Below are 22,697 nucleotides of genomic sequence, written 5' to 3'. Positions count from 1 at the left end.
GCAGCGCGGTCAGTCTGTGGACTCTTCATCACACTGATTCCCAGTGACAGCCGGGTGTGTCCTGCTCTTTAACAACAGTGATTTTGGCTGAGCCATTTGGAGCCTGTGTACGTATTTTTCTCCAGTTCAGCATATGGATGACAACTTAAAGTATCATTGCGGAGCTAGGACCTTATTCTATGTTTTTGAAACATCGTAAAGGAACTTTAAAATGGCAGTCTCTCCTGGGGGCTTCAGGGTCTGGAGGTTTAAGCAGAATTAAGGTGTAGCAACACACAATATAATGTCCTCATATGAGGATGCAGGGTCTTGGGAGGAAACTGCTCTGTTGCAGCCTCTTCTCCTCTCCTCCTCTCCGTCTCTGGCCTCATGGTGCGCACATTCTCGTTTGTTTACTGTATGTGTGTCGGTGATATCCCGCTGCTGCAGCAGGGAGCAGCGAAAGCAGCACTGACACATCTAACTGTGTAATACTCCCCCTCTGATGTGAGCAAACACAGGACCGGCCTGTGGGAAACGGCTTTAAGTTGAATGAATTATTATCAGCCCACAAACTGCAGCCTGCTGCTGCATCACTTCAGCGCTTGGCAGACAACAGCACATCACAGAAGGTCCAAACACTGAACCTCCAGTTCTGCAGTGCTGAATACATATTTGCGATGGCGGGAAGACTCTGGCAGATCTGCCCACCAATGGGATGCCAGAGTATGTGAGGTTTGCCAAGTGATGTAGAGCTGCACACACCAGCTGTAGTTTGGGGAAATAAACATGAGATATGTGAGTTGACCTCCTGGAAGAAAACAGCAGGCCCCTAGTGTACATACACCTCAGTTATTATGTATAACTGCTTTGCCCTGGAGTGCAGCTTGCACAGTGCATAACTCCAGACTCGGCTGAGGTGGGATTGCACTCGATGTGTTGCATAATGCCGTCTATGAGCTGCAAGATTGATGCCGTTTAATAAACAAAGCTACAAGAGTATAAAACTCTCTAAACATGGTGTGTTTTTCTGCACTTTCCTCATCAGAGCTCTGATATCTTTGTCAGCACCCAGCAGGCTTCCATAGTTTTTCTCATTAAACTATTCATCACATCGGCCTCATCAAACATTAAGAGTATCCTCACAGTTCATTACAAGATGCCCTCCTTTTTATTTGATGAAGTAATTCATCCATAATGCATGTGTGTTTTGCAGTTTGCAGGATGCCTGCGAGACTGGAGAACAGCATCGGCTTTCCAAAGGCGTGCATCCAAGAAGAGAGAATAAAGTTGCTGCATTTGTTTTTGATTAAGTCGGCATTTCAGAGCGTTCCCTCCGCGATGAACTGAAGAGCGATTACTGAACATGGAGACGATCAGACTCATTGTGATAACTAGGAAAGGCTTGATGGGAAAGCTTGATAAGAATTACAGAAGCATTGAATTAGTTTTATCAGATCGATGGTGATGAGGAGGCTGCAGATGTGGGGAGTTCTCAGCGCTGCGGGAAGCAGAGGTGCTTCATCACAGGGGCAGGCTGAATGAGGATCATCAGGCCACTCTCTGACTGAATTCCTTCTCATTGTCTGTTGTTGTTTCTGAGCGACCACTGAACACTTCCCTCAGTGAGTCAGCCTTCCTGGGATTGGTTGCCTCCACTCATCCAAGGGTGAGGAGCGAGTCAGCCCGTTTTATCTGTGAAAAGGCCTCCTGGGAATCCAGACAGAGTCAGTTGATGCTTGAAATAAATCTCAGAGCATTGACAAATGTCAAAGCTAAACTGGAGGAAGCTTTGGTCAGGGTATTCAGCAGGACAACAGAGAGAGCTGAAGTGATCCTGTGTTAGTTGAACAACGTGTGTAGGCTGGGTATCTGCAGAGATAATACCGTAGGGATATGAAAACGTGCGGCACGATGCAGCATCTTGTTTCCTGCAAAAATACAGGAGAGCCTATCCCCAACACAGGTTTAACATAATGTTGCTGATGGTTCGGCAAGCATTAGAGAATGCAAAATGTAACCGTCAAAGTGTAAAATACAGTTTTGCTTTTTAAATGTCCTAAATGTGGATGTAGAGATGCAGTGAATCGAGACAACACAGACTGATGTGTTTTACTCAGAAGTGCAATGAAGCGTACCCAAACTGTTTCCCATCGCTGTGCTGGCTCCAAAAACTGAGGCTCTCTGCTTGTTGTTTTGCTGGCACTCACACAACACACGCACTGCAGGTGTAGCAGTACAAAGGTACACACACACACTCATCCAATATACATTTTCCCATATACAGTTTGTAATGAAAGGCAACCTCATTTTATATATTTTCTGCTGATGGAAAAAATGATCTGAAAATTGAGTTTGTAATCGGTCACAGCCCAGATATCCTGTAAAATGGTGTGAGCTGTTGTTTGTTGATATCTTTGTGCAGATTTTGCTAATGTAGCATAAACATATATTTGTTTATGAGGCCTCATCATGTTGTGTGGCTCTGGTTCTACTTGTGCACAGATGGCAGTGGGCAGAGAGATTGGTAATTGGAGGAGAATTTGTTGCACACTGAAGCTTTCAGCAGATAAAAAACAGCACAACGAGTTCTATACTGCGAGGCTAACGTCGCCGTATAGGAGATCACAGTCAAACACTGTAATCAGCGCCTGCAGCCACATGTGTCGGGGTGTGCCAGCAGATTACCTCCTCTTGAAGTCCCTAATGAACGCCTCCGCTGACATGTGGGTGTGGATTAGGTCATCGTCTTACTCATGCGCTACAAATATTGCACCATCAGAGCCGCTTTGTAAATTCTTCCCAAAACAAGAACATGTTTTCAATATTTGGTCATTAAAAAAACCCAGCATAACAAAAAGTTGCATTTGCTTGTTTCTCAGCTGCAGACTGACACAGAAAGAGACATAAAGATACAGACGTCCTCAGCCTGGCTGTGTGAAATGCAGCCGAGATGTCAGATAAAACTGTCTGTATCAAAATTAGATCGTTAGTGTCCTAATTATGGCTCAGGTCTTTAGTCATCTGATCAGAATCAAAGTTTAAAGTCTATTCCAGGGCTCCAGCAGTCATCCAATTAATAATAAATCCTATAAGACTGTCTGCAGTGGACAGATAATTGGGAGCCATTGAAGCTGTAGTTTTAGCGGACCTGCGAATCTTTGTCTGTAATTCCATGTAAACATTTTATTTCTTACTCTGTGTTGTGTTGAGGAACCTTACAGTGGAGTCAACGTCTCTCTAACAATATAACACTTAAAACAGTTCAGTTTTTACTGCAGGGCTGTTGTTTTACTTCATTAGTTTAAGCTAAATGTACCTAATTAACTGCATCTAAACCCATTGTTCATTATTAAGAGCTGCACCACATTAGGTCCTGCCAGTATGAGAAAACATTATTTCATCAGTGAGATTATATTCTCTCCCAGTTAGTGGAAGATTATTGTCATTGTTGGGGTAGATTCTGTTAAGCCAAGTGGGATGTGAAAGGCGCAATGACATAAAGGAATTGTCTTATAACATGAAAGCCATGCACTGAAAAAACCCCAGCTCTTTAAAACAAGGGGGGCAATAATTAAATGAGCAAAACGTCATTGAAATCAAGCGCAATGTTCCCCCACCAGAACAGGAACATTTTACTATCTAGTGTCAAAGAACCAACAGACAATGTAAAATGAGTGCATCCAGACTAAAATCAAGTATTTCCTCAATATGAAAAGAATTCTCTTTAACTTTACTTTTAATTTCTTTGAGAATTAATATCTAAAAAAAGCTATATACCCTGGAATCCACAGAGAAAGCACTATATTAACCGTAAAATAAGTAATGCTGACTGTAAATACTTTTACAAGAAATAAGAAATTAATCTCAGTTAAAACATTTCAAATACCGATTTAGGATGTAACAGAATTGCACAAAAGCAGAAATGACTCACCGTGTGATCAGCAGATATAAAAAGAAATGTTCTGTCTTTGTTGTGTACATCTTTAGGACTACATAACTGCTGTGCTGTGCTGCAAGGCTGACAAAAAAACTGTAACTTCCATGTAGACATTATCTGTTCTGAAAATGTGAAGACATGAAAAAGATAAAATGCTTGAGGCTTTGACAAAACAGTTTTGTGCTTCAGTGTCGATCAAACAGCTTTATAATCCTGCTTATTCTACTTTAAAGCATTTTTTTTATCTTATCTTATCTTATCTAAATAACTTAGAATCAGAAATTAAAAAATATCAGTAAAAAGTAAAGAATCATTTAGGACAATAAGCTTGAAAGGTGTCAGATTTAAACATAAAAACTGCCTGCTGAGTAGAAATATTTTTCAGATAAAAAGTAAATCAGCATTTTGCGTAAATGACCGAAATAATTTGTTGTTTTTGCCTTTTTCCTTTTACATTTAAAACACGTGCTTTTATTTTGAAAAGTTATTGCCGGTAAAGGGACACGGCATGTGTGTCTTTCCAGGTAGGCTTCTATACGACAACAGCACCTGGCTGATAAGGGTACAAGGTTCGTAATTATTTATTTTAATAAGCAGCTTAATACTTGCTCAATTTATAAAGTCTTTTCATAGTTTTCTAAAGTTTAAGGATGGACGCATGTTAGCAAAGATGCTGCGTTAGCTGTATGCACCGGAACTCCGGTCATGGCGAATAATTAATTCATTAACACACGTGTGGACTGAAGGGGGAAGACGATGAGTGTTTATTTTGTATTTAAGATATATGGGGCAAAATGTGATTCAAGTAGAAACTGAAATTGTGTCTCATGTTTATTTGGGTTAAAAAGGTGACTTATTTTATTTAATTATTTACATGCAGCGCTCTATTTGAGTTTTTTGTTAAAATAAATAGTACAATTCACGATAATATAAGTAGTAAGGTTAATTAATTTTCATTGCTGGGTTAAAAATACATATTCTTCAAGTTATGATTGCACATAATAACATTTAAAGGGCCAGTTCGCCAATTTTCAACCTCAGTCCTATCATGCTATTATGAGGAGCTAATGACCTTATGGTAGAAAACAAATGCAATTTCGCCCTGTGCCTTTGGAGTACGCTATCTGCTTCTCCAATGGGCCCTGGTAAACCTTCGCCAGACTATGTAAAACGTGTCATCTGACCCCGCCTCCAATGACATGTCTCGTTCAAAATCGTCAGGTTTGAAAATGTAGACTGCAGACCTGAATTTCTCTTAGACGATCCACCTGTATGTTGTGGACATATTTCAGATTCTGTCCCGCTCTGAGCCGTTGCCTGCAGTGATCAATGTCCTTGACTGGAAAACAGTAGTATTTCACTCCAGCGTCTCTCGCTGGGCCGTTCCTTTCAGAGGGAGGGGCGCAATGCACGCTGGGTGTTGTAGGAATGTAGAATGGGTGAAACCACGAGCTGTTTGTACAACTTTCTCCACAGCTATGGCGCCAATTTCAAATATTATTGCTTCTATCGATTACAGAGAACACCAGCTTTGACTGGCAGTGGCTTTTTCCAGGGGAGAACTGCTCCTTTAAATGTAATACCATAAAAAGGCTTTTGTAAACCATCAGTCAAAGAGTCAGAATGTCATTCAGCAGGGAATGCTATAGATTGCCTGAGATTTCACTTTTTGCAGTGTAGCTGTAGTCCTCAAGGTATTACAATCTGTTGCACGAGATTTCTGAGCATTTATTCGAAGATAGTTGCTCTATGTTTTCAGTTGGGGGTTAAATGCCATGCTAACGGGCAGCTAACCCAAGGGCATCTCTGTTGTAGTTTTGCAAGAGAGAAGAAAATTGCTCATTCCCCTCCTGCATCTTCCTGACCAGCGTGGAGGTTAACCGTGGCAACTTTCTGTTCTCAAGTGACCACAGCCTGCAGCCTGTACTCTCCAGTAAGTTGCTGAAACATACCAGTGATGTAAATAGGACGAGGGCGATGCAATCATTATTCCTTCACGTTGTGGTCAAACTGCTGCAGGGAAGGTTGAAAAGATCTGCAGGGTTCAAGGTGTCGCGTGCATGCTGATGCAGAGTGTTTCCTTGGATGGTTCTTTGGAGTTTACTTCTGATGACCGACATTAAACATTATCATTTCTTTTTTTGGGTTATTCTCAAAGTAGAACTATTAGAGAGGTGATAAAAGGAAGAAAAGATCATGTCTGTCCCCCGAGTGTAGCTGAGGCCTCACAATGTTGCAACAGAGATTAATAAATTGAGCAAGTGTGAACCAAAAAGCATCCATAATTTAAAAACCCATCGCGTATGTGGGAGTACAATCTCAGAGTTACAGTCGGATGTGTGTGGGAGGGAAATATATTGGTACTGGATTTTGGAGAGAGTGACGGAGGAAAAGAAGAGGGAGCAGAGGGGAAAGTGCAGGAGAAAATAGAAAGAAGGAGAAAGTGATTCTGTGATAGTTTTTTATGGGAGGGGGTGAAGGGTTCCTGCATCTTACACGAGATCATCTAACAATGCTGCGAGCCGGTGAAACAAAGACCGAGAGGCCGAGATGCACTGCAAAAAGTGAAGGCCAAGTGCGATTAAATATCTTAAATAAATGTGATGTATGCTTATTATTATTTTATTTTCTACAGGCAGGTTTTATGTTTGAGAATTTCACCTCTTTAAGCTCTTTTGTGTGTAATGAGTTTATTGATTAAACTAGAATGATCAGAATTATAAAGCTGCTTGAGCGACAGTGACGAGCACAAAGCTGCCTGATTAAAGTCAGAATTTCTCGTTTTCAAGCATTTCATATTTTTCATCTCTTCCCATTTTATGAAAAGATAATGAGCAAATGGAATTAACTGTTTTATTGTCAATCCGACACCACGGTGCAGCAGTTGTGTATGCCTATAGACGCACAGAACAAAGACGACACTGGATATCTGTGGAACACACCAGGAGTCGTTTCAGCTTTTGTACAAATCTGTTACATCTCCAACACAGTGTCTGACTGGAGACATTTGGCTATGAAATGTATGTATGTATTTCCTGTCTTTAGGCCATTTCCAACACATATACGAGTAGTACAGATTACTAACTTGAAGGACAGTATAATATTTTGATTATCTCCCATGTACACAGCCTTTTTTCTTAACCTTTAAGATATAATTGGCTGCCTTATTTTAGCACATTTTCTTACACTGATTAGGGATGGGCATTTCAAACAAAAATACTATTCGATATTCAGTGGGAACTATTCCAGTATTATTTGAAGATTGCTGTACGTTTCACTAAGTCCCCAAAAAAACCCAACTCACGTTATGAATTTGATCACACACGATCTCGTTTTCACAGCAGCAGGTGAGCCGCGCATGAAGGAGGCTCCTCATTAAAGATGTTACGTGTCGAAACGATCAAAACCGACAGATGAGACCGACACTGCACAGCTGCACTTAAAATCTTTTAAAACAGAGTATTCAATATTTAACAGAAGATGTCGCATCCCAATCAATGCATTTATAGGAGGGATGTACAAGCGAACATCTGTGTGTGTGTGTGTGTGTGTGTGTTTCTGTGACGAACATGTGTGGAGACGCTGCTCCAGGTATGGGAGAGACAGAGAGCGAGGGGAGAGTGTCCACTAAGTTAATCGATCGTAGATGACCATCCTTTTGACTGAAAAAAACATGATAGAATTAGTTGCCATGTATTGCCCCTCCCCCCGTCCGACAGGGAAAATCTCCCTCTGTGAGGGACGTGTGTGAAAGGGGAACTCTAGAAATTCCAGAAATGTGTTTAATTCCTTTCTTTAAAAAAGCCATTTAAAACACATAAAGTAGTACAGATTACTAACTTTAAGCACAATATGATATTTTCCTCTAAATTCCCATGGTGCATAGCCTTACTTAAGGCACTGTGACAGTATCCCATACCTCATTTATGAACATTGTCTTAGAAATTAATGAAATAAGTCTTAAATCTTTTTGTCGTATCAGTAGCCTGGACGCACGAGTTAAAAGACATCTGTCAGTTCTTTGACACTAGATATTTAACAACGTTTTCCTGTTCAGTTGACAGGTAGTCTAGCTCAGGGGTTCTCAAACTTTTTGGGCCCAGGGACCCCTTAAAGGGGAGAACATCCCCTTACAGGGGAGAACATTTTCCAAGGACCCCTCATAATTGTAACACTGATTAAGCATATGCTTAGGCTACTTCCATTTGCACTCTTAGATGCCATTGGGACTATCTGTATTGTAAAACGTATCAACCTAAATACTTCAGACCTGTTTCATAGTGATAAACATGTCATTTGAATCATGTTAATACCACTTACTTTAAATAGAGGGTCATTTTATCCAAACTGCTTGTGGACTCAACATGACCGTATTTATTCTTTTTAAGTCATTGATCTTAATAGCTTTCACAAAATGACCAGCAGCAGACAGCCGCAGGAACGCTTCGTTGCGACCTGAGTGAGTTGAGTGATTCATGACAGATTGACTTGATGTGTAACAATCAGTTTCTATTGGTCCAAAGCTAACATGGGTGGAGTAATGGACACAACATGCTTGTTTCATTGGTGCAAATGGTCCTCACCTGTAGACATTAAGTTTTTAATAAAACAGCACAATTTTATAGTTCATTATAAATGTATTATAACTATTTTGCAGACCCTCAGGCTATGGTTAGCGGAACCCCAGGGGTCCTAGGACCCCACTTTGAGAACCACTGGTTTAGCTTAATTTAATTTACTGTCCGCACATTATCACTTTTTGTTCTTGTTTTTAAGAGCCGACTTTTTGCAGTGTAAAAAGAGATAATGAGATTTGTCTCTGCTGTTATGCAGCCTGACATTTAACTCTTGCCTCCCTACTGTAACTGCGTGTGTGTGTGTGTGTGTGTCTAAACCAATGACTGTATATATAGATGGACAACGCGTCTCCATCTGCTCCCATTGTACATAATTGATGCCAAAATAGCCCCTGTGATAGGCGCTGCCATCTTGCGATGGTGACGTCATACGGAGCAAGAGACTGCGCAGTAGAGATCGGCGAGTGAAGCTAACCTTCCGCTAACCCAAACACACACTTATGGCCCATGTCCCATCTGTTAACATGGAGGAGGCGGGCTTTATGACCTATACTACAGCCAGTCAGCAGAGGGCGCCCGAAATGTTTTGGCTTCACTTTTATGGAGCTGTCGTGTCGTCCATCTTTTTATACTGTACAGTCTGTGCTCTAAACTCTTTAAAATGTGTGACATCAGCAGGTATATGAAATGTAACAATGATTAACACTTTTAATGTCCTCACTTGAAATCAGTCACTTTAACAGCACCTGTGTAATCAAGCCGTGCTGCAGTAATAATTATTTTGTGCTAACATCTCTAATGAGCGGCCATTAAAAAACAAAGCCGACCTGTTGGATAGCCGTGAACAGCGGGGGGCCTGCTGAATATGAATGAGCGTTTGCTCTGTGGATGTATGGAGGCGGCTGTTTGGGTTAATTAGAGGGAACCTGGTTTCCGTTGGCACCTGTGGAGCCCTCGTCTCAGCCTGCTGGGATGTAATGAACAGCGCGGCTCTGGTGACTGCTGTCTGCCCGAGCAGTGGGCTGCACTCCTGCCCCGATGGAAGAGAAGTTTAAAAGCCTGGATAATGTTCGGCCAGTGAGTGTGCGGAGGCTGATGGGTTCAAGTGGGGACGGCACAGGTTGGATTAATGCTTTTGTCTGTTCATTCCCACTTAGTCATAACCGGAGTCAAAGAGGGGCCAGAGCAGGCCTGCGTGTAAGCCAGAGAGGCATCTTAAGCTTGTCACTAGACAATCCCAGAGCCAGTACACATTTACACAAACTCATATTGATTAAAACGACGCCCTGGGTTAGACGCCTGAATGGGATGCAACTTGAACTGCAAATTACTGAAACATACAAAGGTCTGTCCGTTTTAAAATACAGGGTGGAACAAACAGAATACGAGAGGTAATGGTTGTTCACATCAGTTATCCAACCTGTTTTCTCCAGATACCAAATATACCTCAATGCTCTGTACTGCAGACTATCTAACATGCGTAATGTAATGAATGTTTTAATGTTACTGACAAAGACACCAAAGGACAGAATAATCACCTGTGCTGATCCAGCATATCCAGCCTGACGTGTGCATCTTGCATGCTTCATGTGCTAATACAAGCAGCTGCAGAGCTGCACTGAGTGACAGGACATCAAAATAACTTGACAACAGAAGTGTTTGATAACATCATTTCCAGTTCCACCTGAATTTAAAGTTACATTTCATATTGTGAGTCTGACTCAGCCTGTTCTCACTCCAGACTCATCAGATACAGCAGCTTCGTCAGCGTCCCAATGCTTCGAAATATGACGCTGTAGGTACCCCGTAAGCTTTTGATGTTTTTGACGTGCTGTTGAAATCAGGTGACGTAGTATTGACAAAAGCAATGTCTGCTTGGTGTGTTTAATCATGTCAAATCAATAAGTAAGATATAGGGATGCATGATACTGGATTGTTTGCTGATATGCCAATAACCCTTTTTGCTGATTTCAATACCAATATATTAGGCACATGTTTTTTTCCACCTCATTGCCGAGAACATCAAGTCTCCCCTGTAGTGGAACTGATATCATGCCTATTGTTATTGTAGCGGCCCACTGGCAGATGCAGAAATAACACAATACAGTGCTTTTTAAAATGTACACATTCACATTCTGTACAAAATGCTGTATTTATTTGCATGTAACATTTTCTTTTCTGTTTTTAGGGAATCGTCGAGCATTTAGGCAGAATTAAAGCATTGTTTGAAAATATGGGCAGAAAGATGACAATCTGCCGATGTGTCATTTTCAGGCCATAATCTGCAGATAATCGGCTACATACCGTCTCATGTATCACTCACTTAAATGTTTGCCCTGGAAAATGTAAACAAAGACAGCGTGCAGTTGATCGCTTCGTCTGACTCCTCCCCCCCGCCAGCCGTTTCAGGCATTAAAAATAACTACATGAAATAATCAGTCTTGTCACTGATGGTCTGGTTTGTATCTGTAGCTCATATAGAGTCATCAGAATTAATTTAGGCTTGATTCATAACCAGATAAAAACTCCTCACAGGAGCATTAAATGTGTATCACCAAGCATTATTCTGAAAGTCTCACCTACTTAGCACTTTATTTTGACCGTCTAACCTATTGCTAACTTGACCAGAGAGCCCTGAGTGGTACCTATGGTCATATTTTGAAGCGTACAGCCACTGACGAAGCTGCTGTGTCTGACAATCGGGAGTAAGAGAGCTGTCTGACCACACCTTCATGCTCACACCTGCCGGGCATTAAGACGGCACACCTCCGGAGTCCCTGAGGGAAATGCACTGACGCAAAACATGCAAACTCCATAAACAAAAAAGTGACCAGAGCTTTCAGATTTGGATGTAGACTGAAGCAGCAAAGCTCACACACGGATGTCGTATCCTACTCTTACGTCTCCATGAGGACAGAGTTCCTCTCAGGTAACCTGTGTTGTGTAAACCTCGACCAGCCCTACAGAGTTCAGTGGAAATAGTCTTAGTTAAAGTATCTTCCAGAGAGCGTGGCTGCAGTGTGCAGAATGAAAAGCTGGAAAGATATTCATCAAGTGCTGAATAAAGCAATCCGGCTCAGTGGAATGTGAAACAACAGCTCCTTCCAGGTGGTGATGTGCTGTGAGAGGAGTGGGGGGGAATTGGATGAGACAGAAAGCTCGTCTGGCTGCCTGGCTGTTAGCATTGGACTTGGCAGCTCTCTGCCAGGGAAACGCTGACAGGCAGGCACGCCTGTCACAGCACATAAGTGCTTCCTTGCACAACCCCGAGCCCTGTAGGGCAGGTCAGCTCTCCTGCGTTCAGCTCACAGCCTCAGTCCCTCACTCGAGCCACAGGTCGGAGGGTGAAGCGGGGGCGCGTGTCATAGCCTTTATACGGTTGAAAGACTCTGTAAGGTGAGAGAAGGGCCACCGGTGACATCGTGTCGTGCACATTGGCGTCCATACTTGTCTTAATTAGAGGGATACGTTTTGTGATTAAGATGCACTTGAGGTATTTCTGCTTGCAGAGACATAATTAATGATAACAGCTGGTCACTAAAAACAACTCATGCACACAGATTTCAGCAGTTATTTTTATGCATGCCTCACAAATCAGATGATCCTCTTCAGATAAGACAGTTTCTTAACAAAGATGTTGAAATGATTCATTACTCTCATATCAGCTATAAAGTGTCTCACGCACTGGTTTTCTTTTTTTAAAAGGTGTGTCATTGCATTATCGAAGTATTATTGATAATTTGGTACTTCACTGTTCCCTGAGGAGAAGGTAAGATTACATGATATTTTTCCAGGGTGATTTGGACGGAGAACACTTAACACAAAAATTAGAGCCTCTTTGCTGCAATAAAAGTCACGTGTTATAAATAGTTTAATAATTTTCCCCTTCAAACCCCAAAAGATGTAATTACAGTAAATGCCATCTACATGAAGTGACTCAGAGATTCAGGGAGAGTGTTCCTCCTGCATGCTAAAATCCTGAGGAGCAGCAAGTTTAGAAAATGTATTCGTACCTATTTCTAGCCTAAAGTACCTCTGTCTGTGTGTGTGTGTGTGTGTGTGTGTGTGTGTGTGTGTGTGTATGTGTGTGTGTGCGTGTGCGTGCGTGTGTGTAGATTACCTCACTATGACCTTTGCTGTTGGAGCTGATGTTTGCATAGCCCGGCCCTGTTGTTTTGACTAGCACAGAGTAAGCAGCAGCTCTCTCGCCTTGTTTTCCTCGTGACGATAACTCGAGACTTTTTAAAATTCATTCCATGACATTTAAAAAAAAAACTCCTGCAACAGAGCAGAAGAGCATTTTTGTTACATACGTTATGTCTTGGTTAAGTGAAGACAAACCATTTGACAAGCGCCTATTGAAAGCAAGACAGAGCAAATATTTAAATATTTAACAACCTTCGAATAAACGATAAACAGACGAGGCTGAAACTTTAAATTTTCCCAGGGTTTTGAAGGTTCTTTAGCAATATTATAAGTCCAATCTAATGCCCTTAATCCATCTCCTTGTGTTTACTGAATTTCATTGACCTAGTATTGATCTGTCTTGGCATGTATAGGAAATCAAAGTCACCGAGAAGTGGGAACTCATCTGATTTCCTGCAATAAATGTGTCTTTATAAAAATGCCTTGATTTCAATGCTCCTGGGGGGTGTTAAGTGTATTGATTCTCGTGTGGATTCTTAGCGGGTGAAGGAAGACAAAGAAATCTGGCCCTTTCTTCTGGCCTTCAGCCACGCTTGCATATCTCACATCTTCTAACAAGCTGTCTGGCTAAATGTTTTTCAGCCGGAGAAATTACAGAATGAATTGAAAGTGACTTTACAGAGTTAGAGGAGAGAGCAGATGGATAGAGGGAAGATGAAAAGGGACTCAAAGAAAGATGAATTGAGATTATCCTTTTGAGATGATACACTTATAACAGACTCGGATTGTATTTATGGCTGGATTGCTTTTTCAGGGGGATGAGGAAAGTGCCATTTCAGTATAATACAGACATTCATTCTGCTTTATATGCCTGAAATCTGAAAGCCTTTTCTCTCTCTCTGTCTTTGTTCTTTCCCACAGATGTGCTGTGGACTGCTGATGATTTCTCCTCCTCATCCAGGTCAAACTCAATGGCAGACAAAGACTGCACTTCCCACCGCTCCTGTTACCCCTGAGCTCAGAAAGACAGATCTTATCCACAGCTAAACCACTCTCACCTTCCACTGTCTCTTGGCCGACCTACACTCTTCAGCCCATCGCCATGGCTCGTCTGCTGGCTTCTGCCTTTCTTCTGGTTCTGCAGACATACGCTGCTCCTACCGAGCTTGTTCAGACAGGATTCGACATAACACTGGACACCGTAGACCTTGACTCTGGACTACCATCCAATTTCTCTGGAGATTTCCCGTCTCCACCACCCCCGGGGACAAGTAAAAGAGCCCCACATAGTATCATTATTGGGGTTCGCAAGGGGGGCACGAGAGCACTGTTGGAGATGCTGGACATTCACCCTGAGGTTGCTGCTGCTGCCACCGAGGTGCACTTCTTTGACTGGGATGAGAACTATGCCAAGGGCTTTGAGTGGTACCGTGACTTGATGCCCTACTCGTACCCACACCAGATCACAGTGGAGAAAACTCCAGGTTACTTTACGTCAGCCCTCGCTCCAGAGCGTATCTGCGCCATGAACTCGTCCATAAAGCTTCTACTGATCTTGCGAGACCCGGCTGAGCGGGTCATATCCGACTACACCCAGGTGTACTTCAACCGCCTGGAGAACCACAAGCCAGTGCAAGCCATTGAGAATTTGCTCGTGCGCAATGGAGCCCTTAATATCCGGTACAAGGCCATTCAGAGGAGCCTTTATGACATCCACATGAGGAACTGGCTGCGACACTTCCCCCTGGAACAGATACACATTGTAGACGGGGACGCGCTGATCCGGGACCCCTTGCCAGAGCTTCAGAAGGTGGAGCGCTTCCTCAACTTGCCCCCAAGGATAGTATCCTCCAACTTCTACTTCAACCAGACCAAGGGGTTTTACTGTATCCGAAGCGATGGGCGAGAGCGCTGTCTGCACGAGTCCAAAGGGCGTCCTCACCCGGCTGTCAACAGCACCGTCCTCCAGCAGCTCCGCACCTACCTGCAGGAACACAACCGAACCTTCTTCAGGCTAGTGAAGCGCACCTTCGACTGGCAATAAGTAACCTAGATCAACAGACTCAAGGGATCCACTGCCTTGTCTGTGATGAGGCGCAAAAGGGGGCATAAAGCACTTTACAAAACTGACATTTAAACCCCTTCGAACAGCCTCTCGATAACTACTGTTGTGACCTCCGGTTTCAGCAGCGCAGGTCTATAATTACACCATAAGGCAAAACATATGACAAACTGTAACTAGGGGCGTAAGATTAAGTGGAAGAGTCTCCAAGCTTAATAAGTCATTCTATTTGTGCTGGAAGCGTTAAAGTGATCGAATTGCAGCAAAAACAAGTTTGTGAAACTGATGAACATTTTTTCTTCTCTCTTGTTTGATATTCTTGTTCTTGATAATAAATTGTCCGGCTTTCAAATGTACCAGAGAAGCTGCATGTTTCTGTCTCCCTCTATTCCGTCCTGGCCAATGCCCCTGAGGCCTCTAACCTGTGTTATTTAGGGAGTACACGTAGGTAGGCAGAGGCATGAGAATGAGCCTTTGATTTGCTGTGGTGGAAGGCAGACATTAATGCGAGGAAATGGGTACCCTGGAGCAGCGCTTTAGTAGTACAGGAATCACTAATGGCTTTGGACATTGAAGGTAGCCTGTGCCTGCAGCTAAATCAGTCACATCTCCATAGTCAGCACGCTCAAATCCAGAGAGCTGCTGGTGCATTTGGCTGCTGCTCTGTTCAACAATTTGCTCAGGTGTTAAATGCAGTCATTTAATCATATGCCTAGCTGCTGTAAAACCTTTACAAATGGTACTGTATCTGTGTAAACGTTTCCCTACATATTTTCCTGAATCACACTCGGCACGCAGTTTTTCCCAGAAACATCGTGTCGTCTCCACACATCAGATAGACACGGGTCATGTTTCTTTCATTGATTAGGCTTTAAACAGCAGCCAAAGCTACAGCTCCACTGGGATGTGATATTCATGTGATCTCCCCGCTCTGTCTGCTGGAATAAGCACTATAACTCTCCCGAGGCAAGTAGTCATTGATGCTACATTGGATCTATATCCAGAACAGAACATGGGAGGGGGGCATAGCTGTGGGCTAAGCAGAATTATGCTGAATATTTATATAAATAGTTCATTGGAGATCTGGGGTTTTACAGTATAATTAGAGTGGAAAATGATGTGATTTTCATGTGTGTACATTCGTTCTGTTGGATGGAAAAGGCAGCGCTAAATCCCACATAACTCATCCAGCTCAGGGACTCTTCTTACGTCTGCTCACCAGGGGGCACTTTGACTCCAGAGGAACTCACAAGGGAACTGTGTGAGGAAATGAGTCTAGACGTGCTCTCTCTAGGATCCCCTCCGTCGGTGAGCACACAGGTGAAGGGCCTGTGACAGCTACCTCCTGACCCTGGCCAAGGCCTGTCTGCTGTGGTAGGAATCAGGAAGAGAACGTCCACAGCGGCCTTGCTCCACTGCCACAACACACACGCATTCACACACACACACACACACACACACACACGTTACCAATCATTCCTGGGGTGTTACATTGGTGCAGCACTGTGTTTCCATTAAGCAGGTGTGCAGGAAGGACAAAAAGGGCATGTTTTACTTACAATGTGAAAGTACACACTGAGCAAATTCCCATTTATAGCCCTCATTTATTTGAGGCACAGTTGACTGAGTATGCTTGTTGTTTTGCAGAAACTCTGGGAGCAGCAGAGTGCATTTGTAGCTGTCCAATGTTGAACTCCGGTCAGCAATGGGCCGTCTAAGGATAAGGACATTTATATCAGCAAATCCCCTCAAGCTGATATTGTTGCTATCAAATGCTCCAGTTCTGCAGGAATGAGCCTCAGCTTATGACTACATGGGCTTTTTTATACCATTATCCAGTGTTGGTTTTGGTTTGATGTAGAGATTTAGTGGGATAATACAATTACAAAATAATGCTGCCATAACAGCAGCATCTATGTGATAATTTCACTGTTTAACCACGATGGAGTCAGAGTCTGCAGGCATGCTAACAGCTAACACCAGCATGCTTAAATACTCACAGTGGTAGTGCTAACATGCTAATAGGAGGTTTAATGTTAAAACATGTTCCCTTTTAGTGTCGCCTGTGTGGTAAAGTATATTACAGCAAACAGATGCTCAGCTGCTCGCCAGGAACACTGGACTCCCTGCTGTTGGTGGTCAGTTTTGTGATGCTGGTTCCAACGATCGACAGGAGATTGTCAAATTGGCCCGACTCATCCGAAAATAAAGACTGAAATGGTCATTTGGATCTCTGTTTCCCTGTGTTTAAGGTATTTGGGAACAGCCTCTCACTCTACATTAAAGCAAGTGCCCTCTGTCTGCATGTTTTAATGCAGAAATACTAATCTATTGAACACAAGAATTTTAACTAGCCAAAATGGGAACAGATCTGTCAGTTTACAAAATAACGGTTAGGTTAATGACAGCTAATGATTCAGTGGTTGGTGCACCTGATCGGGACCGTACAGATCAACCAGGCAAACAACTGAACTATAGTTAAAACTGTTTTGTGCAGCTAGAAGTTTGCTCAGGGGCGACAGGATTCTGGTGTTTTGAGAACTTCATTTCCTGTTCTACTAAAGAAGTCCACGCTGCTTTGATTCTGACCTACTATAGTGTCAAGGAAAGTCATTTAAAACCCCTGACACTAACAAGTTGCTTTAACTAATGGCTACTATTGAGCGAGTCACTTATCACTGCATGTCTTTGATAACTGCCAACCCCGGGCGTAATTAAAGGTTTGAGGGGTGGTCTGAAGCAATCTGCTGTAGATGCTTCGGCTGCTCTTGTCATCCTAGAAGCCTCTAATGATCTGTCTGGGATTGTGATTGATGAAGCACTTAGCATCGAATCAAAGCACGAGGAACGCTTGCTGCTTGCTAAGCTGTTTGCAAACTAACAGCCACTGTATTTGCACGATACAAGTCTATTACGGAGGTGTCCTTGATGTGAATTAATGACCTCCGTGTCAACATTAGAAGCTAATGCACATTCGGAGTTGACTGACATGGCTCAGCACGTATACATAAGCTATAAACAGCATGGGTCAGTGAGTCAGGCTGCGGCTCACTTAAATGCAGGAGTTGGTTTCTTCATTTTATCTTTGCGTTCATGAACGCTGCAGCTCCTGCAGCGACTCTACAAGCGATTAATTACACCCTGAATGGTTTACAGTTTTAATGATGATACAGAGCTTTATAGGATTTCAAAGATAACCTTATTGCCAGCTGAGTGAGTATCTCTGTGTTTATTTCTCTATTAAATACAGAGCTACTCCACACAGCTGTGCACACAGGTGTGACCATCTGGACGATGCCTCCGAGCTCCCGTCACTATGAAGCTATTTCTTAAACATCAAGGTAGCTCCTTGCAGGATATAAAAAACACTTGTATTCAATTCTTGCTGCCAAGACATCATCCAGCAGCAGCCGCAGCAGCAGGGTGTTTTTAGTTCTCTATTGCTGGCTCAAATGCAAAAAGCCTGTGGGGACTGATGCATACTATATATCCAACAATGCCAAACACAAAACAGCCCACTGAAGCCTTTTTACATCTTGCTTGATCAGAAAAAGAACAATGAGCATAAATCTAATGAGATCAGGGACTCGGAAACCGACATGTTTCCAAAAATACGCGCCGGATTATCGCAAACACAAAAGGCTGAGAAACATCAGAACAGTTCAGATAAACCTGTTTTTCACACATAATTTAAAGGCTCCTTGTTTTTTTCCCTCCGTGATTACTTATTCATTTGTTTGTTGATTTATTTTTCATTGCCTCGGGTGCAGAGGGCATGTGTTTCACGCTCTCATGGCAGTCTTTACTGAAGGGGAAGGAGGGCTGCTGCTGCATTCAGGTCAAAGGGAGGAGAAGGAGACATGTCTGCTTATTTGCAGCTGAGTTATAAAAGCCTCTGATTAATCCTTTGAGACGCTGAAAAGAAAAGGATATAAAAAACCTGAGGTGAGATCAGGGCTACGCATGCACAGCTCATTGTAAAAACTGCCTGTGCAGGCATGTGTGAGTGCAAAAAGAAGCACAACTTCTTAATGCTGCTCGACGTCTTGCTGCTCTGCAGGAGGCTGAATGTCAACAGAGCCGCTGATGCAGCTCCTCTGAACAAACTCCTTTTACACTGCAAATATGCACAAACCAGTTTAAGTGAACACATTTTAGATTTGAGCTTTCTTTGCTTTAAAGCATTTACATTAAGTGATTTAACCGTCTTAAAATAGTCCAGGATACATGATCCAGCGAGCAAAGTCTTTCAAAGGTCAAATTAATTGAACAAAGAATGATTTTCTGAGCCCAAACAATGAGACCGATTTAAGAGGAGAAAAATCCATAGTTACTGATGGGGGATGATATAGTACATTTCTGAGCTACAAAGAAAATAAACCTTTTCTATTGTGCAGTGATATGATTAGAAAAGGTCCTCAAATGCTGCTTCCTCGACAAATAACTAAAAGGAAATGTAACTTTATTTTACATTTTCAAGCAACTCTCGAGCAGCTGGGATGCTTGGCTACATGTGCTGCAGACAGTGCTGAGAGGATTGTGAACTAAGGAGTCAGAGCGCCCTCTGCTGGACAAAACACATAATGGTACCATTTCTAAATCAGCCCAAGCTTTGTTTTCTGCTTCACATGCTTTGTAACATTTCAAAATCGACACATAACGGGAAAACATAAACACCATTGCTATCTGCGATATCGGCACAATAATATTGGCCAAACAATAAATCGGTCAGGCTATAGTGCTATTCTAATTTCTAAAAAACTAAACCTTACTGTGGGTGCACCGTGGTTAGCACTGTCACCTCACAGCTAGAAGGTTCCTGGTTCGAGTCCCGGTTCAGACGCAGTGGGCCTTCCTGTGTGGAGTCTGCATGTTCTCCCTGTGCATGCGTGGGTTCCCTCCGGGTACTCCGGCTTCCTCCCACAGTCCAAAGACATGCTCGGTAGGTTCACTGGTGACTCTCAAAGTGTCTCAGTTACAGGGCAGAAACCTCAGTCAGGTGTATCAGTTAATCAGGCCTTCACCTTCTCACTTCATTATCAGTTCAACATGAATAATTACAGCAAAGAAGTCTGATTAAAAGAAGACTGCAGAGTGACTGAGCTCCAACTGTGAAATCTAACAAACTTTTTTTTTAGTGGAAGAACTAAAAATGTCTAAACGCAGCTGAAAAACTGAGAAAGTTGTGAATAACAAGCGATGCCTCCAGACGTTTTTCTGGGGAGAAATAAGCCAACAGCTACATGACATCAGCCCATCTCATGCAGCGTTCTTCAGCACACAGGGTTGTTGTTCAGTGTATCCAGGCTTTTATCGCTTATAAGCCTTCATATACCGACACTTTGTCACAGCCTTTACAGCAAAAGATGACCTTGTGCATCTAAATGAGACATCATCGTCTGACAAAGTGTTGGTATATGAAGATCTGGCATGAGAACACATAAATCAGACGCTGACGGCACCGTGTTGTATGAACCTCTTTAATTTGCCCTGGTAAGAAGGCTGACAAAATATTCCACAGGGGTTTTATCGTTGCAAGAAGTCTGAGAACAACCGTCAAACACCTCTCATCGTCGACAGCAGCAGCCGTGCTCAGCCGAGATAAAAAATGTATGTGCTTCCTCTATTTTCCCAGCAGCCCCTTGGCCTCTCAGGAAGTACACTGCTTCAATATACGGTGAAACCATCGCCCCTGATGTCCAAAGTAAACATTTATAGCCGCAATGCTTCGGCTGAAAAGTCAGTTAACTGGAGTTTTACGTCTGCATACAGATTTGGGCTTCATATCTACTGCCTGTTCAGTTAAACAGGGAAACAGAATGGAGAGCACTCTGCAGGAGCCAACAGCTCTATAAAGGGTCATGGGCTAAAAAGCTTGGACACTGGTGTTAAACTACTGCACACATAAAGACATAAACTATACACCAACATTACATCTGTGCTTCTTTCCAGCTTACACTGAGCAGGACAGGCATCCTCTTTTTTAGTGTCACTTCACACTCAGCGCTCTGTTTCTCCATATGTCTGAGTGCTGATACAGCACATAGACTGTGTGTCTATTCTTCAGGCTCCAGTCACTTCTCTCCCTCAGCCTCTTTTATCCCTCAATCCTCCCCAGCAGCCCTTGTCTATTCAAATCAAGAGCTGGCGGAAGAGTGCCAGAAGGCATTTCACTCTGGAATATGAAATCTACTCTCCTCTGGGTTTACAGTCGAGCCCTCGGTCCCCGCTCTGATTCCTCCTCAGCCAAACAACAACAACAGCCTGAGTGTGCAGCCACGGCAGAAAGCGACACATTTTGCTGCTGGATTATAGCGGCCCAGACCCGCAGGAGCAACGTGTCACACAAATGTTATTTCCTGCCACAGCACAGAGGGGCAAGACGGACCAGACGAAAGGAGGAGGGTCTCTCTGAGCCGTCTTGAACTGTGTCTTTGCCTGCTTCCTCCTGCAGCTCGCGTCTCATTCTCACCAACTCTCTTCTTCATTCATCTTTTTCTGTACTGTTTAAATGGTTCCTTTGCTTCAGCAGGAAAGGTGACATTCTGCGTGTTGGAGTTCATTGTTTCAGGCTCTACACTCAAAGGGTGTGGGAGGTTCTTATTTTTAGAACATTAATTCATGTTATACAAATTAAGCATGCCTCACAAGTGACTCGGGCACCTTCCTATTGCTAATTTATTTCAAAGCAGCCCCTGTGTGTTGCTCCATTTGCAGGCGAGTACAGAGATGTGAAGATAAAGTGTGTTCAAAGAGAGACACAGACTTCAGAGGGAACGATAACATCAGCTCAGTCCCCCTCAAGTCCTCGGTAAAGTGAGCAACCTTCCCCTGGGGGAGGGGGGGTGCTAATCCACCTGCCCTGTGGCAGCTCAAACAGGTAAATAAGCCAAACGGAAGGACAGGAAGGAAAGAAGAGATAAACAACCTCTCAGCATCACTCCTTGAAAATGATTCCCACATTATGTTTTTTCCACACGGGCATCTGTTTAGACTTATTCAAATGTGATTATTTTATATTTGGCACATCAGCACGAGCGGCGTGTTTGCAGCACAGGTGGTCTGCATGTTTTACACTGATGGACTAAAATACTTGGACTTGTTCCACTGCTTCATTAAAATGCAATAAGAGAAAATACCAGAACACTTTATACATTTAGGTAGACATACAAACCATTGGATAAACAGATGCTTTTAGCATGAGTATTCTTAGTATATTTTCTCTTTGTTAGTGAGTTAGTTAGTCTTATTCATGGTTTATTCTTTATGACTTCATTACTAGAAATATTAACTAGGAGTATTCCCTCATTGACCTCCTAATTTCTATCTACAGATTCTACATAGAAATGTATCTGTAGGCAGGGACGTGGATTTTAGGTACGGCAAGTGTTCTGGTTTTCATTTGTAGTCTGTTTGTAGTCCAAGTAATATTGACCAATCACGTATCAGCAGGCTGCGGCATATGGAGGAAAAACAGGCCGTGTGGAGAGCAAAAGTAGGCGGAACGTAATCCGCCGTAATGACATCACAGATCCCATCAGAGTCATCTGAAGACCATTTAGCTTCTTATTAATCTCTATAAAATATCAACTTGAGACAAATTCCCTTGACGCTGTGCCACGAAAGTCGTTCAGCGTTCAGATTTCCCAACTACCTTGAAGGCATCATAAACGATGGCTCCGCCCTCCGTTCAACAAACGTCTGATTTTAAGGTAGTTTTCTTCTCTTCTTGAGGACAGACCTGACAAAGCTTCATGTTGACTTGTTCCTAATCTGCATCATGATGTTGTTACTTCAGCAAACTGAAGAGCCGTTAATTAAAGTCAATCACAAGAAAATCTGTTTCTGTTTGGGCTTCATCCCGCTGAAGTAAGCCAGAGTGCAGCCTCTGTGTAACTTACTGTTTACAGTGAGACTGAGACTCAGCACAAACAGATGAACGGGGGATGGAACGAACCAAGAGATGACAGCGTTTATTTTACAGACATACCTG

The 22,697-nt window shown here is 42.9% G+C and overlaps 1 protein-coding gene across 1 annotated transcript in view; it reads left to right on the top strand.

Moving 5' to 3' along the window:
- The window catches only part of hs3st1l1 (heparan sulfate (glucosamine) 3-O-sulfotransferase 1-like1), a 36,639-nt gene extending 21,571 nt beyond the window's left edge, over window positions 1–15,068 (top strand). Inside the window, exon 2 of the mRNA XM_069658951.1 lies at window positions 13,564–15,068. Within this exon, the coding sequence (XP_069515052.1) occupies window positions 13,745–14,686 (942 nt within the window). The 5' untranslated portion in view covers window positions 13,564–13,744 and the 3' untranslated portion in view covers window positions 14,687–15,068. The remainder of the gene's footprint in view (window positions 1–13,563) is intronic.
- Window positions 15,069–22,697: the final 7,629 nt, after the last annotated feature.

Source organism: Semicossyphus pulcher, unplaced genomic scaffold, assembly GCF_022749685.1.
Source record: "Semicossyphus pulcher isolate SPU_LCO1_2020_fin unplaced genomic scaffold, fSemPul1.0.p SCAF_12, whole genome shotgun sequence".
Classification (NCBI taxonomy): domain Eukaryota; kingdom Metazoa; phylum Chordata; class Actinopteri; order Labriformes; family Labridae; genus Semicossyphus; species Semicossyphus pulcher.
This window is presented reverse-complemented; position numbering and strand designations above follow the sequence as displayed.